The sequence below is a fragment of the Zophobas morio genome, unplaced genomic scaffold (genome assembly GCF_036711695.1).
Source record: "Zophobas morio isolate AGI-343-1 ecotype UQ-CSIRO unplaced genomic scaffold, CSIRO_AGI_Zmor_V1 ptg000419l, whole genome shotgun sequence".
In the NCBI taxonomy this organism is placed as follows: domain Eukaryota; kingdom Metazoa; phylum Arthropoda; class Insecta; order Coleoptera; family Tenebrionidae; genus Zophobas; species Zophobas morio.
This window is the reverse complement of record NW_026972523.1, coordinates 267,483-286,039: the sequence shown is the minus strand read 5'-3', so window position 1 is coordinate 286,039 and position 18,557 is coordinate 267,483. Positions and strand designations below refer to the sequence as shown.

The window sequence follows — 18,557 nt, the reverse complement described above, 5'->3', positions numbered from 1 at the left end:
GGTCGGAGTACTTTAATCATTACCTCCTCCCACCAACCACGTGGTAATTTCCCTTTATTTTGGGTTTTGCGCTTTACACTTTTGAGTTGACTTTTTCCTCCTTTTATATATATTAATTTTCTATTAAAGATGAGTAATTCATCTTCAAATTTACCTAGAGTTGCTAAGGTTTTTTGTATTTTTCTTTCTTTTGTAGTTTTTTACAACTTTCTTGGTTTAATTTGAAATAAAAAAAAAGGTTAAAAATAAACAACCCGCACCGCAACAAATTACGGCTGAACAAATTTTACGTGATGCGAAAGAACGAATTGTCGAGGAACCAAAACGTCCGAAACAAAGTATAACTGACCCGAAGGAGCTCGAAGAGTACAGGTATTAAATACCATACGTTAAAAATTCTTTTAATTTCTTACCATTTAAAATTGATTTATATCTTTTTTAGTTAATATATATTATGTTTTATTAGGTGTATTAATATTTTTTAATATTAGACGTGAAAAACGTAAAGGTTATGAAGATGCACTTCGCCGAAATAGAACTGTGGTTGGCAACTGGCTTAAGTATGCGAGATTTGAAGAATCTCAAAATCAACTAACACGGTTTATTACTTAAATAATTCTAATTACTAAGTTTTATTAATAATTTATCTTTATATAGTAACTATATACAGTAAATTTTTACACGTACTTCATAAATTATTATAATACTACTTTTACTTAAATTTTTTTATCATACTATTATTTTTTAAAAATAATGTAAAATAATATTATGTGAAGAGCGAGATCCGTTTACGAACGAGCGATTGACGCAAATCACCGCAATGTGACGATCTGGATGAAATATAGCGAAATGGAATTGCGCAATAGAAATATTAATCACGCGAGAAACATATTTGATCGTTGCGTTTCGATAATGCCACGTGTTGACCAGTTTTGGTAGATTTATATCCAAAAACTATTATCAAATTATTATTTATTTACGGTCTACTTAAAGAAGATAATAATTAAATTTTGTAATAAATAATTTTTTAAAAAAATAAATATTATTTTTTAAAGGTTATAACTTTTTCTTTATTTATTTATAATATTATTTGGAAAGGTACAAGTATGCATACGTTGAAGAACTCCTCGGTAACGTTGGCGGCGCTCGTCAAGTATGTTATTATTAAAAACAATTTATGCTTTTGCTTAATTTTGTTTATCTGGTTTGTTTTATTTATTATTCACTTTTTATTTACGTTATTAAAATTTTTAAACGTTTTAGCGCAATTTATAATTTATAACCTATTTTTTATTTTACTTTAGATTTAGATTTATTTGAATTTTTTTACTTGATTTAGAGTTTATTATAATAATTTTTACCATTTAATTTTAAATTTAACTAATTTAACAAAAATTTTATAGCTATTTTGAATTTATACGTTATTTAGTTTTATAGTTATTATTATAATTATTTATTATGTAAAGGTCTTTGAAAGATGGATGGAGTGGGAACCAGGAGAGCAAGCATGGCTTTCTTATATAAAAATGGAACTTCGTTATCGCGAAACTGAACGTGCCAGACAAATATATGAAAGATGTTATTATTATTATTATTGTAGTAGTTGTTTTTATATTAATAACTTAACAGTTGAATATATTCACAATATAAAAAATGAAAATATGAAGAGTTATTATAATAATTATAATATAAAAGTTTCTTACTAAAAGAATTACTGTTGTGCATGTTATATTAAAACTTTTTTGAACTGGTTATAAAACTTTTTATTATCACCTTTAGTATTCAGTAATTTTAATAATTTTTACACAAAAAGAATTTATTATTTTGATTTTTACTGGTTATAATCCTTCTAATAAAAAAAGTTTAATAATTTTATGAATATTTTTTATTCGATGCTTACTATTTTATATATTTTTTGATTAAAATCGCACAACTTTATGTATAATTTTCTGTAAAACTTTTATTATTTTTATAGGTTGATTTTTTATATATATTCACATAATTTTTATTAAATTATTTTTTTTATCTTATGAATTTTTATTACTTATATGGTTATATATTTTTTTTGCTTAAATGAAAATATTTACAGAACAAAAAATTATTTAACTTCATGAATTTTATTTATATATTTAAAATCGCAAGCATCACACAATATGGCATAATAATTTTTTTTATAATCTGATTGGCTAAGATTTTAAATGTTCGCGGAAAAATCTTAAATTTTTTATGCTTTAATTTTTTTATATTTATATTATATATATTAACGGTTTTCCTTTTTTAAATTATTTACTCTATAATAATTCTTGTGAAGATTTTACATTTTTTTGTGGGTAAGTTTGCTTATTTTATATAAATGCAGTTATTATTGTTCATCCGGAAGTCAAGAATTGGATAAAATATGCAAAGTTTGAATATAGGCATATGCGTGACCAATGTGCCCCATTATTATTATTATTATTATTATTATTATTATTATTATTATTATTATTATTATTATTATTATTATTATTATTATTATTATTATTATTATTATTATTATTATTATTATTATTATTATTATTATTATAATTATTAATTATTATTATTAAAGTTAAGGCTCGAAATATATATGAACGTGCTGTTGATTTTTTCGGAAAGGACTTCTGCAATGAAGATTTATTCATTGCATTTGCTGAATTCGAAGAAAAATGCAACGAGGCATTTATTATTATCGCTATTAATATATGTTATTGTTATCGTTACTATTATTATTACTATTCTATATAGTTTGAAAGAGCACGCGCCATATACAAATACGCCCTAGAATTTTTAGATAAGCTTACCGCACCAAAACTTTTCAGTTTATATAGCGCTTTTGAGAAAAAGTTTGGTGATCGCGCTGGAATTGAGGATATTTTACTATCGAAAAAGCGAATGACTTATGAAAAAGTTTGTATATGAATAATAGTAATATTAATACTAATAATTTCAACAATAATAAATATAATAATAATAGTTATAATAATATAAAGGAAGTTCTAGAGAATGGAAGAAACTATGATGCCTGGTTTGATTATGCAAAGTTGGAAGAAAGTTACGGCGATTTGGCAAAAATACGAACTGTGTACGAGCGTGCCATATCCAACATTCCTCCGGAGCCGGTTTTTTTTATTATTGTAATACCTTTAGTTATTTATTACTATTTTTATTTATTGAAAGGAAAAAAGATATTGGCGGCGATATATTTATTTATGGATTTATTATGCGGTTTTCGAAGAGCTCGTCGCAAAAGTTATTACTTCCACTTTTTATACTTTTTTTGTTTTTGATATTATATATATATATTATCTTTACATTTATTATTCTATATTCTTTATTAAATTTCGTTTATATCATAATTATGTTACCACCAGGATATTGAGCGCACGAGAGATGTGTACAACGCGGCTTTAAAAATTGTTCCGTCAAAAAAGTTTAGTTTTTATATAATTTTTTTTATTATTTTTCATTATTTTTTTGATAGTTTTACATTTGGGAAACTTTGGCTCTTATTGGCTCATTTTGAAGTGCGCCAGAAAAATATTGAGAAAGCGCGTAAGATTCTTGGCCACGCCATTGGCCTCTGCCCAAAGGATAAAGTTTTTAAAGGAATTTCGTTATACTTTTATTATTTTTATACTATCGCTTATCGATAAATTTATTTTGTAGCGATTGGCTTTTATATATTTTTATTTTTTCTTAGATTTTTACTATATGATCATTTTCTTTATTATTGAATTTATTATTGTTGTTACTATCATCACTTTAGGCTACATTGAATTAGAATCCAACTTAAGGTGCTTTGATCGTTGCAGAGTTATTTATGAAAAATATCTCGAGTTCAACCCAGCAAACTGCACCACGTGGATTAGCTTTGCTAAAATGGAGGCCGAGCTTGGCGACTACGAGCGCGCAAAAGGTGGTATTTATTATTATTATTATAAAAATATTTGGAGTACATTTATTTTTTGTTAAACTTTATTGTTTATTTTTCTTTATAATTATTATTAGTTTTAAAAATATTATTATTATATAAAAACTTTTGTTTTACATTATTTTTTATTTGTTTTTTTTTTACTTTTTAAAAATATATTATAAAAGTAAATTTTTATTGCTTCGTGTATTAAAACTTTATCGTTTATATGCTTATTATTTAAAAAAAAGATTATTAGTATTATCAAAATTTTGTTTTTCTTAATCTCCTATGTATTTTTTCTTTTACATAACAATTTTAGTATAATTTTTTTTTATTTTGGTTTGTATTATTAAAAGTTTAAAAAAAGTTATTATTATTATCTCTATTAGTTTTAAATAAGTTATTAATAATATTATTATTAGTTTCAAAATAATTTTTATTATCATTATTAGTTCTAAAAAGTTATTTTTTTTTAAGGATTATATGAGTTGGCTATTAACCAGGAAGTTTTGGACATGCCGGAGTTATTGTGGAAGGCTTATATCGACTTTGAATACGAGGAAGGTTATTATTATTATTATCACTATTATTAATAATAATAATATTATTATTATAGAAAATTACAAGGAAACTCGAAATTTGTATAAGAAATTATTAAAAAGAACACAACACGTGAAAGTATGGATATCTTATGCAAAGTTCGAGGCTTCCTTAACAGATGGCCAAGCTCGTATTTTTTATTGCTTTTATTATTATTTATTACTTTTATTACTCATAACCTTTAGAAGTTCGAGCCCGTTCAGTATTTGAACAAGCTCATCAATGCATGAAAGAAAATGGTACAATAAAATTTTATTAAACTTTGTCTATTTTTTATTATTTTATTTAACAGAGCTTAAAGAGGAACGCTTATTGGTGCTCGAATCGTGGCTGGAGTTCGAAAAGGGAACTAACGATTTGGATCGAATTAAAGCACTTCAAGAAATGATGCCTAAAAAATTAAAAAAACAGCGACTTATTGATCCCAACGATGTTAATTATTATTATTTTATTTATTATTTTATTTATTATTATTATGTAGCCTTCGGCTGGATTGGAAGAATATTATGACCTTTTATTTCCGGACGCTAAAAGTAAAGCATCGAACTTTATTCATATGGCTCATTTGTGGAAGCAAAAACAATTGGAACAGACCAATCAGCTTCAAAGTCAATAGACAAGAATAATAATTGGTATTTTTAAGAAAATAAAATAAAATATTTTTATTAGAAGAAATTTTTATTGTTGCTTATTTCTATTATATATTGTTGGCTTCGTTTATCTTTTGAGTTACGAAAAGTTTGAGATCTTTAGGATATTCTTTTATATCTGCGATTTTCTTAAACTCTTTATAAAAAAATCGCACATCCATTTGAATTCTAAAGTTTATAATAATAATAATAATAACGATAACATTCATAATTATACTAGTAAAAATAATAGAAATAACTATAATATTTATAATAATAATAGTCTTAATTACCTTTTTTGGACGTTATTTTCGGAGAAGTTTAGTTTTTCATAAAAGCTTTGTAGCTGTTTAGAATACATTATATAAATTCTGCTTAGTATTACCTTCAAAAATAGTAAAATAAATAATAATATTAATAATAATAAATAATGATAACATTCTGCCTTGAAGGGTCCAATAAATTTTTAAGAACTTTATTAAGGCGAATTGTTTGTTCTATAATCCCTTATATAATATTTAGTTTATTTTTGATTGTTTATTATTATTGTATTACACCTTTCATATAGTCTGAAGCAGAATCTGTTGGTACTTTTTCCCAACTCACTTGTTTCTAATGTAATAATAATAATATTAATAAAATTAATAAATAAATAATACTGTATTCCACTGATGAAAAAGAACGTCTTCCATAATATTCACTATTTTTTGTATGAGTTTTTCAATATGATTTAAGTAATCCTTATAAAAAAATATTTTTAATAAACCAGTAATATAAAATTGATAAATTAAACCAATGAAATGCTATCGAACTCTGATAAAAAAAGTAAATGTTTTGTCGATAAGCGTTTCGATAAAAGAGACTTTAATAGAGGAAGTTGAAGTAAAATTACTTGAAGGGATTCTGATGATAATGCTAATAAATATAAGATATATTAAAAAAGTTATAATCTAAAAAAAATAAAATAAAATATAATTATAATATCAAAAAAAAAATAAATCAAAATATTATTTATACTAAGATAGTTAAAATAAAAAATTAAGGAATTATCTAATAAGAATATTTAAATAAAATAAAAATATAAGTTTTATAAAAGTTTATAAAAAAAGATAACATAAAATAAAAAAAATAAAAATATCCAAAAAATTAAAAAAAAATATAAGTGAAGTATTATTATCTAAAATATAATAAAGTAAAATAAAAATAAAAGTATCATCTACTAAAATAAATTATATAAAAATCAAAAAAATAATATCATTTAATAATATACAAATAATTTTAACAAGAAAAATACAAATAAAAAAATAAGTAAAATAAAATTTACCAAAAAAAAAAATAAAAGAAAAAAACGTTATTTTCTGAATACTTATACTTATACTAAATAAAATAAAAAAAATATTAATTTTTTTATATAAAAAATTCAATTCCTTTAAAAGTAAAATCGAAATCGTATTTAAAAATAATAAATAAAAATAAAAACAAGCAAAAGTAGTATCAATTGCATACTAAAAACAATAGTGAAAAAAAGTTGTAAAAGTTTTTTATAATATAATATTTATAAGATTTTATTATTTATTATTAAAAGTAAAAAACATTAATAAAACGTAAAAAAGAAAGTTTAATAAAAATTTTAAATAGAAATTTTATTATATTATATGAAGTAAATAAATATATATTTATTAAAAGTTTTAATATAAGTTTTTCCTAATAATATTGTAAATTATATGTCGGAGAAGGAGAGGAGAAGCAATCGATTTATTGTCCCGTGCAACGTACAAATTGTGGGACAAATATAGAAACACGTGCTATGAGCTCGTGGTACGGAATGAGACACATGGTTACATGTACCACGGGGTATGAGCACGTGATTTATAAGAGTGGACTCCAACATATTTCATTTATTAAAAATGAATAAACTAAAAATATTATAAAAATAAATAACTAAATTTAAAATATACAAGTTTTATACAAAATTTCTAATAAATAATATTCAAAAATTTTAAAAACTTTTTTTAGTTTATATTATTAAAAATATATAAATAGTAAAGAGTGTCAAATACAAAAAAAATGGCAAGTATTATATAATAGCGTACAGCACGCTGGGAGACCTGCTTTACCTTAATCATAACAATTTATAAATATTTTGCGTTATTAAATATATTAAAAATATCCATTCAATGTATTAATGGTTATTAAAAGAGCCCAATTATTTCCTTTTTTTTAATGATAATTAAAAAATACATAAAAGTTTGATTAAAAATTTTTTAATAGACTAAATTATTATTCACAGTACTTTTTTTTATCTATTATTCAAAAATATATATATATATTTATAAAATAATAACTTTATAATAAAAATTATTATATATTTTTGTTACTTTTTTATTATGAAAAATATAGAAAAAATAAATATTTTTGAAAAGTTTTACAATTTTTTAGTTTATATTAATAATATATATGTTTTTATAAAATATATAAAATTAATATTAAAGTGCTGGTAAATTTTTTAATGTACTATAATAATACATAAATCTTATAACTGTTATTAAAAGTATAGAGTTTTAAAACTTTTTGAGTAACTGTTACTGGATATTTTTTTATTTCTTTTTTAAAAGTAAATAAATAAAATATATACAAAAGTTTGATTATAAGTTTTGAAAAAAAAATAATCACCAGTACTTAAAAGTAAAAATAAAAAATATTATAAAAAGTTTGAAAACTTTTATAATTTATTTCGTTAAATAATTAATAAATATATAAATGAATATGATATAAAAGTTTGATTAAAAGTGTCTAATAAATAATATAATGAATTTTTTAATAATTTTTATTATTCCGTTCAAAAAGTACATAATAATAAAAATATAAAAGTTCAAAACTTTTTAAATAAATTATTATTATAGTTTATAAAACTTTATAACTTTTAAAAGTAATGAATAAAAATATTTTTTAAAAACTTTTAAAACTTTTTTAGTAAAAAATTATTATCTTTTTTGTTAAAGAGAGAAAACAATATAAAAGTTTTCATAAGTTTTATTAAATTCTTAATGTGATGTATAGTAACTCTTTCTTACTTTATCAAAAGTAAATAAAATTTGGGAACGTTTTTATAACTTTTTAATCAGATATTATTATTATGTTATTTATTATTTAATTTAAAAAAATTAAATACAAATTATAATAAAATAAATTTTTAATATAATTTTTTAATAGATGGAAAAATTAAAAAAAAATATAAATATTTTAAAAAAAATTATAACTTATATATATTATTATAATTATTTTATTCCGTAATTAAAAGTAAATATATAAACAAAAAAAGTTTTCATAAAAGTTTTTAATATATTAAAAATTTAATTTATAACTTTATTTATATTAAATTTTTAAGAAAATGAAGTATTATAAAAGTTTTTTATTTTCTAGTAGGAATATATATTATAGAAGTTTTTACTAATAACTGTCGCATAATAAATTTTTAAATAAAACTTTTTCATTTATTATTATAATAAAACAATAAATACATAAAAAATTTATATAGAAAAGTTAATTATATTATAATATTTTTATATTTTATGATAAATTATTAAAATTTTTAATAATTTCATAAATAAATATTATAATAATTAAATTTTTTTTTAACTTTTAATAATAATATATTTACTAGCATAAATGTTTTAAATAAGGAATAAAAATTGTAAGTATATATATATAACAAATAACACCTAAATAGAAACTTGTAATTAATAACCTTAATAGTTATAATATAAATAATAATAATATAAATTTGAATATAAAATATATTTTAATATGTAAATATTAATAATACAAATATAATATTAATATTATTAATATAAGCAAGAACCGATATGCTTGGCAGTAACTTTTTTCAATATTTTTAAAGAAACTACTTCGGCGCTTAAAATTAAATCGTAAGACTTGCTATTGTACAACTAATAATAAGAAATAATAATAGTAATAATAGTATTAAAGATACGAATAAATAAACTTTTAGAATTTCGATGAGCCCGTTTAAAACTTCCAGAGTAATTATTCGAAAATCTTTTCAAAAAGTAAAAATTTAATAATAATGATAAGCAATATTATTAAAAAATTTAAAAATTATCATAAGTAAAAGTTTTATATTCATAAAGTATAAATAAGTTTAATATATTACCATGATCAATTGAACAAGCTAAATAAAAATCATCATAAAGTTTATAAAATATGTAAGAATAACTTTTCTATAAAATAGTAAAAATATAAAAAAACTGATAATATATAAAATATATATTATACAGTATAAAAGAAAGAATTACTTTGATAATAATAAAAAGTTTAGTAGAAACAATATAAAGTAATAAAAATAATGAATTTTATAAACTTATTTCAAACCAAAACAAGTATGAAAGTAAAAAAAAATAGTAAATAATAATATTTTAACAAATAAATATACAGATAGTAAAGCATAATATTTAAACTATATAATTATTGTCGATAAGAAGTTATAAAAAATTTTTGATAGTAAATTTACTATGAAACGTTTAAAAAAATAATAAAAAAATATATCATATCTACAAAAAAGTTATAGAAGTAATTATGTTAATAAGAAGTTCTATTTAATATAAAAAGTTATAAAATAAAGAAAAAATATAAAATATTATAGTCATTTCATAAAAATAATAATATCAAGTTTATTAAAATAATTATTATTAGAAGAGGATACTCTGTAAACAAAGTTTTAATATAAAAAAAAGATTGAATTTAAAGAAAAAAAAATTTTGTATTAAGTAAAAAATATATAAAAAATTTATATATTAATATTATCAAAGATACGTCCATAAAATTATATAAAAATTTAAAAAATATATGTAGAAAAAATATAAAACAATCAAAAAAAGTATAAATATGAATATTATTTTAATGAAGAATCCTTATTAAAACTTTATTTGAAACTAAAAAAAATTAACAAAAAAGCTAAAAAGTAAACATAATTTAATAACAGCCAATAAAAAACTAGTATAATATAAAATGGCCAATAAAAACGAAAACAAGAATATTTATTTATTTTGTGGGATATAATTTTTTATATTTAACGCCTGATTCGCTAAATAGCACGAATAAAAAAAATTACAGCAAATAATTGCCAGCAGTTTATTTAAAAAACTGCCACCTAAAAGAAGTTAGTATAAATAAGAAAAAGAAACCAAAAACCTTAAAAAATAAAGCAATTTTCATAACGGCAAACTAAAAAACATGAATGAAGAATTAAAAAAACCTTTTGAACACTTGCTATACTCGCTCAAAAGTTTAAGGAACATCAGAAGTGAGCCGGTCACAGCGAATCTCTGCTCATTAACAACGAGGTAATGGCTGGCAGACTCAGCGGGGTCCCTAATTATAAGTTGTTATTATTATAATAAATATTAATGTTAATAGTTTCATCATCTTATGGATATTATTTACTATTTACTACATATTAGTTATTATTATTATAAACAGCCTTTTCTTTTGAGAAGAAAAGTTTAGAGATTCATAAAAGTCCACAGCGGGGTCTTCTATTTTCTTTTTTTAAAATAATAATAAAGGGAGTAGTAATAATAGGAAAATAATAATGATAATAATAGCAATAAAAAACCTTGAAAGCGTCCACTAAAAGTTGAAAGTCATATGCCACATGAGCGCGCTTCCACACTTCATTGTCCCAATGACGAAGAGAGTTGAGTCATTCTCTTCGAATGAAACTGCTCAAAATACAACCGGAGCTGAGAAATAATAATATTATCTTAATTATTGTTGTTCACTACTATGTTACCAAGGAAAGTAGCTCTCTTCTAACAGGAGAGCTCAACGAACCTTAAAGTTAGTGGAAAAAAATAACAGAAGCTTTTAAAAATAAATTTTGCAGAACAGGGTACCACGGGACGTAGAGCGTTCAACAAAAGTAGCCACGCGTTCATACAGCTCCGCTGCTTGGTTGTAAGGAACTTTTAATATGTCCGGAGTGCGGCTCTTCAGGAGCTTCGCAATACGTTTATGAATCAGCTATTATCATTTATTATTAAGATATAAAGTAAATAAAATTTTGTAAAGTTAAAGAATTCATTATAAATTTAAAAATAATAAATAACAAATGATGAGTAAAACCGATTATTATTTATTATCACAATGTATTACTCATTATTATTATAATTATTGATTATTAATATCATTATTTCGACCTCAATAATATTGTTTATCATTTCTTCTCCATCTGGTTTCAACAAATCCACTAAAATATCTACAATTTAGCTAGAAAGTGACCACGTGGTGAAATAAAAGCAGCATAAAACATAAGAACCGCCAGAAAAGTCATCAGAAATTGAAGCATCTGATTCGCTCTGACACTCTCCAACGAGTGAGGTTTGTCTCGTTATCTGGGGAAGACCAATGACGTCATTTTCTGAATTGACCATTTTTTTCAAGTTTCTTTCGCGAAATTTTTTTCGAGGAAAGAAAAAATTCGAGTTATCGTCGACGCTCACGTGACTTCTATGGCCCCGTGGCATTTCCAAAGGTTGAGGAAACAAATCTTCCAATAGAAATCGCACAGTTTTCACGTTACATATTAAGGTGTCCATGTGCTCTGATAGAGAGATTAGAAAAGCCACAAACAATTCGCTATTCATCTCCTCAACAGCTCTGGAAAGTCTAAAGCAAAAAAAATAAAAACGTCCAATAAAAATTCGCAAAAATCATATAAAGACGAATCAGAAAAATAAAAAATAAAACTGACTTTAAAATTTTAGAACTTTTTTTATTCGAGTTTAGAAAGTTTTGTGTAATCTATAATAAAAGTAAAAATAAATATTAACTTCTATGAAATAAATAATAAGAACAATGTTTAATGAACAAAACTTTCATAAACGTTAAAAAATTCAAAAGTAATAAAAATTTTTAAAAAAGCTACTTTCTTTTATTACAATTTTCATTTTTGTCTTTACGGCGGCAACCAATGAGCGTTCAAACTGTGGGCGAAATTCAGTTTTCTTCAATCGTATTAGTCCGTTCACATACGGCTGCAGAATCGCCTTGTCCTACCAGAAGAAGTTTAAATGTACACACTTTAACAAAAATGCATCAAAAGCGGCAGGAAAAAGTAACGTCTTCTTGGATTGTCCGCGAACATTCCGTGGAAAGTTCAACACTGATTCGAATAAATTCCGTTTCTATTAGTTTATGAATAAAAGTTTCCATCTCGGATAGCTGGACGCTCAAGTCTCTGCGTTTCATAAGAATATATAATATTTATTAACAATGAAAATAATGATAATAAAAAAAAATAATAATAACTTAAAACTTTGCACGCCCTTAAGATCATGATTTATAATTTGATTGGCCGTAGAAATGAGGTTAAGCGCTCCAACATAATCTGAACCAATAAGAGAAATGTAAAAATCATTTAGTACTGAGCATAATTATAATAAATACGCATCATTAAGATTATTAAAAAATATATCATTGAAAATTTATGAAAAATTCACAATATTTTTAAAAATTACCTGCGGAAGATAATAACTCCTTTATAGTTTTTTGAGTGGATCGCACAGTAGAAACTACTTTCAGCTGTAACAAATTATTATTAATATTAGTACTATTAGTAGTATTATTACTGCTATATTTACATTTGTTATTATCTTTCTTACTTCACGGTATTATAAAAATGATGTGTTCGAAGAAATATTTTATTTATTAGTGTATTGCTATTTTGCTTTTTATTATATTTGTGTGCTAAAAAAGTTATTTTTATTTACTTATTAGTTATTATTATGTAATTTCTTTTATAATAAAAAGTATATAACTTTCTATTATTGACATAAAATTTTATTATAAAAATTAGTAAATTTGCTATATTCTTTATTTATACTATATTTTACTAAACTTTTTGCTTTATTGTTGATACATACTTTATTAAAAAAAAACCTTCTCATGTAGAAGCTCAAGGTTCTTCTTTTTTCTTAATAACTTAAATAACTGAAAGCCTAATAACAATAGTAAATAAAAATAATGACAATGAAAATAATAATAGAAAGGATAATAAATAATAAATCGCCTGGATACGTTAACTTTTCATCGACTTTTCTTAAATGATTTCTGTAAATAAATAATAATGAGAACAAAAAGTTGCTAAAACATTTTTACTTATAAAATTTTTTTAAAATAATAATAATAATTATTATTTTTAAGCTAAAGTAAGTGAATAAAATTATAATAAATGATATGATAATAACTATATAAAAATATATTAAATATACTTCAAAGTTATAATATATAAATGACTATTATAGAAATAATAAAATACTTATAACTATATAAAAATTTTTAATAGATGACATTAATAATTGTAATAAAGTAAAAATAAATAATGATAAACAAATAGCAAACAACTTTTTATATTAAAACATAATAAATATAAATAAAAAAGAGTATAATAACGTAAAAAAGTAAAAATAATCGTTAATATAAGTATACATATTAAAATAAATAATAAATACTATAACAACTAAAAAATAAGAATAAATTTTAAATTTTAAATATAATAAAATATAGAAACAAAAATTATAACATATAAAAAACCTCAACTTTTTCTTATTATTTACTAAATAATAACTCAAAATCATATAAAATAATTTTTACATAAATAATAATTTTTTATTTATACTAAAATTAAAAAAAGTTATAAAAAGGAAAGTATATATTAATAAAAGCAACAAAATAATTACAAAAATATTTATATAATACTCAAAAATTTTAAATTATAGTAATAACTAAAATCTCAATAAAAATAAATAAAGAAAAAAGTAAAAAAGCTTGCATATAAAAAAATTGTACTAAGAGATAATAAAAACTGAAAATTAATAATAAACAAAATAATGAAATTCTACAGCCAATTAAATTAAAAATATAAAATAAATAGATGACCAATAAATTTTCTTAAAAATTAATCAACGCAATAAAATATAAAGTAGGTAAAAAATATATAATAATTAGAAAATAAGATATAAATATCTTTATAATAAAATTTTTAAAAAAATAAAAACTAAATAAAAGAAAAAAATAATAAAGAAAAAGATATTTGCTCTTGTAATTATAATATTATAAAGATATGAAAACAAAATTTAATGTATTATTTATAAATAGTAAAAATAATATCAAATAAAACGAGCTTTATTTAGATAATCATAATAATATGTAATAAGAAAAACAAAATAAAAATATTTTCATTATAAAACTTATAAAAAAAAGAAAAAATTATTAGTAAAGATAATAATAAATAAAACAAATATTAATAAATTATATGAAAATAAAAAAATACGATATATAAATTTTTATGATAATATTAAATATAAAAAAGTAAAAAGAAAAGTTTTCGAAATAAATATACAAAAATAGTAATATATAAGATAAATAATACTAATATAATATTTTTATTAAAATAATAAAATAAAAAATAACACCAAACAATCATTAATAAAATATATAATACTAAAAAAAAAAAATTATTATAATAATTTTATAATAATAATAAATAATAATAAACACTAAATAATAATAGTGTGGTGAAACCTTATAGTAGACATTTGAAGGCAAGTGGAGGAAATATTCGATGTCAACTCACGAAACGAATCAAGTAATTGGAAAATTTCTTCGCTGCTGCTCAATGAAAATAATGAAAAGAACACCAAAAATTTAGAAAATATATAAGAATAAAGTAAGAATAAAGATAATATTAATTGTAAGGAAGTGAAAAATAATTAAAAAATTAATTCGCGCTACAAGGAGCCATAAAAATAGTGATAAAATTTAAGCACCAAAGAGAAATGTTAAAAACACAAAAATTATTTAATAAAAAAAATTTTTTTGTTGCACTAGATATAATGAAACTGTATTAGCGCTAAAAAATTGCGCCAAAAAACTTTTATATTATAAAAACTTTTTAGCTATAAAAAAACCGCATGCGAAAAAAAGTTAAAATTAACTATTGATGCCATTATAAAAATTACAGTTAATACTTATCATTATGTGCATATTTCTATGCAATAACAGAACTTTTGTTAGTAAAGTATAAAAGTTGAATTACTTAGTGACAAAAGTTTATATATAATAAAAATATATTTATTTTATTAATATATAAACTCATTTTTCCTTATATTATAAATAATATGAATTATAATCAAGAACTTTAATTAATAATAATAAATCCAAAATTGTAAGAAAAATAAAGTCATAATAAATAAAAATGATAACAAAAAATAATGTAGGATTCTAATAGTTAACTTTTACATATAAAAGTTTAATGCGAAAAAAAGAACTGTAAAAGTTATAATAAAGATAAAAACATACAAAAAACTTTAGAAAGTAAAGTTTAGATTTATAAAAAAATAAAATCATAACAAAATGTTAAATAAAACAATAATAAACTTTTTAATAAGAAATGAGGAAAAAAATTAAAAAATTATTTAAAACTCATTAAATAATAATAATACTGGATTTACTTACTAAAAAAAATAAGAAAAGCGTAAGTAATAATGAATTAATAAAAAGTATTAAGTAAAATTCTAAAAGCTAGAAAAAATAAAAAAAAAGAGAAAAAAGAGTTTTTTCAAAATATATTAAAATAATTTTACTATTGAATAAAACAGAAACAATTAAAAAAAAAAATTTCAAATATACCGCGAAGAAATCTGAGAGGCCAAAAGTTGCTCAACTCGATCCAGCACGAGACCGTACTGAAAATGAAAATAGTTATACACAATATTATTATTATAAAAGAATTTCAAATTTGATATTTAAAAAGGTCAACTACAAAAAAGCATGATATATATATAAAAAAAATTTACATATAAGTAAAATTCTAATAATAATAAGTGAATGTCTAAAAATAAAAATTTTAAAAAAATAGATAAAATTCTAAAAATAATTTGAAAAATAAACCTAATAAAAAGACTTATTGCGTATAATTAAAATTCTAATAATAATATTGTAATATATAAATATAAACATGTTTTTACATATTAATATAATTCTAATAATAGTAATTTAATGAATAATTTTAAATATTTTTTAATATAAATAAAATTCTAATAACAATAATTTGAAAAATAAATATAATGAAAAGATTTATTGTGTATAATTAAAATTCTGATATTAATAATGTAATAAGGAAATATAAATTTATTACAAATTAATATATATAAATAATAACAATAACTCAATGAAAAGGTATAAATAATTTACAAATTAAATTCTAATATAAAAAAGATAATAAGTATTTTACAAACAAATAAATTGCTAATAACAATTATTTTATAAATAAAAATAAAATCTTTAAATAATAGTTATGACTAATATATAAATTATTATAAAAAGTAGCTATCATTCACTTTATATTGATATATATTCTATTTTACTTGCAAATCTTCTTAAATTCCGGTGATAAATTATTTTTTTAATTAATAAATAATTATTATTTATCAAGATAAATAACTTACAAAAATCATTATAAATAGTAATAAACTAATTATAATAACTTTTTAATACATATAATAAAAATAAAATTAAACAACTAACAAAATATTATAAGTAGTTAAAAATATAATAGTAATAATAATAGCTCTTAAAATTTAAATATAACAATAAAATAACTAACAAAAAATATTCGTAAATAATAAACTAACACTGATTATAACTTTTATATATAAATAAATAACAAATAAATAAAAAAAAACTAATAAAAAATATACTTTTATAAATATATACAAAAAAAAATTTACATTTTTTTGTAAAAATTGAAGCCATTCAGAAAAGGAAGAAAGTGAATCGCTAATAAATTCATTAATATGAAAAGTTATTATTATAATGATTCTCATTATTTTCATAACTATCCATTTAAAAAAAATTTATATATATTGAATAAACTTTATAGTTTACATAATAATAATTATAATGTTTATCACATACATAAAGGTTAATAACATAATAATAATACAAAATAAATATTTTACTAGTATGAAGAAAATATAAATTTTAATTATAATGATACAAAAATGAAATAATTGTAACAACTTCCGAAAATATTAAAAATAATAACTCATCAAAAAACTAACAAAAAAAAAATTTGAAACTGTTTAGTAAAAAAAAAACTATCAAAAAGTATCAACTAAATAGACATAAAAAAATTCTAAAAAACAATAAATGAAAAGCTGGAAAAAATTTTTAAATATAATAAAACTTTTAAAATAATAAATATAATAAATTATTTAGAAACTTTTTATTAATATTAATAAAAAAATTGATAAAATTTTAGCGAAAATAAGATAATATTAATATTTAAACGAAAATTAAATATAAGATTATCATTAAAATAATAGAAAAAACTATTATTGAAAATAAATTAATAAATTCTAAAATTAATTTAATACAATCAATTAAAAAAATAATTATTATAATATATCAAGTATATAATATTTCTATATTTTATAGCAATAATATATAAAAAATATTAAATAATTATTATTATTATAATTAATAATAACTAAAATTAATTTTACTAAAATTTCTACCAAAAATAACATATTAAAGAAAGAAGTACAAGCGATTGTCCGAATGCAGAATTCCCGCGCCAGAAATTAAAAACTCAAAAGTTTCAAGAGCGTTAACATTATAATCTTCTCGAAAAAAAACCTTTTTGAAATAAAAAAGTTAAAAAAATTAAAAAGGTTGCTTTAAAAAAAGATGGAAATAATTTTTTGTAAAAAAAAGTACAGTATAAGTCTTAAGAATTAAAATAATTTTGATAAATTAAGAAAAAAACCTTTTAAAATATAATAATGAAATTAAAATATTTTCTAAAAAAAAGATGAAATCGTCTTTATAAAAAACTCTGCAAAAACAAAAAGAGTAAAGATTTTATAAATTGTACACCAAAAAAATTTTAAAATATTCATTAATAAGAATAAGCTGATTCTAAAAAATTTCAACAAAATTGAAAAAAAATAAAATTTAAACTTTAGTAGTTAATTTTCAATTTTTTAGGTATTAACTACTATAGAGTTTATAAAAATTATAATAAATTTTCGTAGAATTAAGTATTTATAAATATTAAAGGATATATAAAAAAAACTATAAATAAAAATTAATTACGCAGAGATTATATAAATATTGAATTTCATCTAATTTTAGAGAAATAACTTATAGAACCTTATAATATTGAAATAATAATTTAAAAAGAAAAAGAAAAGATAATAAATTACTTATTTAATAAAAAAAGCAAAGAACTGTGCTAAAATTAACTTCTTCATAAGCTAATTAGTGATAAAAATAATGATAGTAAATAATTTTATTTAATTAATTTTATA

At 20.0% G+C, this 18,557-nt stretch overlaps 2 protein-coding genes and 2 long non-coding RNA genes across 4 annotated transcripts; 1 reads left to right on the top strand and 3 right to left on the bottom strand.

Annotated features, from left to right (window-relative positions):
• The first annotated feature begins 128 nt into the window (after positions 1-128).
• LOC135120764 (crooked neck-like protein 1) lies at positions 129-5,150 on the top strand. The gene is made up of 19 exons (XM_064045101.1): positions 129-168; positions 239-372; positions 492-599; positions 777-935; positions 1,099-1,153; positions 1,467-1,578; positions 2,360-2,425; positions 2,591-2,697; positions 2,767-2,928; positions 3,012-3,140; positions 3,199-3,270; positions 3,393-3,451; positions 3,503-3,625; positions 3,786-3,937; positions 4,412-4,498; positions 4,551-4,664; positions 4,720-4,773; positions 4,827-4,966; positions 5,016-5,150. Exons 1-19 carry the CDS (start codon positions 130-132, stop codon positions 5,148-5,150), a joined length of 2,007 nt encoding a protein of 668 aa, XP_063901171.1. The 5' UTR covers position 129.
• Positions 5,151-10,670: 5,520 nt separating this feature from the next.
• LOC135120780 (uncharacterized) lies at positions 10,671-11,815 on the bottom strand. Its single transcript, XM_064045118.1, has 6 exons — positions 11,501-11,815; positions 11,382-11,440; positions 11,079-11,205; positions 10,976-11,016; positions 10,799-10,925; positions 10,671-10,725 (listed from the first exon to the last, which is right to left on the bottom strand). Exons 1-5 carry the CDS (start codon positions 11,778-11,780, stop codon positions 10,857-10,859), a joined length of 576 nt encoding a protein of 191 aa, XP_063901188.1. The 5' UTR covers positions 11,781-11,815; the 3' UTR covers positions 10,671-10,725; positions 10,799-10,856.
• Positions 11,816-12,128: 313 nt separating this feature from the next.
• LOC135120742 (uncharacterized) lies at positions 12,129-12,767 on the bottom strand. The gene is made up of 4 exons (XR_010278713.1): positions 12,702-12,767; positions 12,493-12,571; positions 12,304-12,421; positions 12,129-12,236 (listed from the first exon to the last, which is right to left on the bottom strand). It is a non-coding gene; the product is annotated as an uncharacterized LOC135120742 (long non-coding RNA).
• Positions 12,768-15,880: 3,113 nt separating this feature from the next.
• On the bottom strand, positions 15,881-17,859 carry LOC135120772 (uncharacterized). Its single transcript, XR_010278723.1, has 3 exons — positions 17,792-17,859; positions 16,974-17,022; positions 15,881-15,929 (listed from the first exon to the last, which is right to left on the bottom strand). It is a non-coding gene; the product is annotated as an uncharacterized LOC135120772 (long non-coding RNA).
• Between the last annotated feature and the right edge of the window lie 698 nt (positions 17,860-18,557).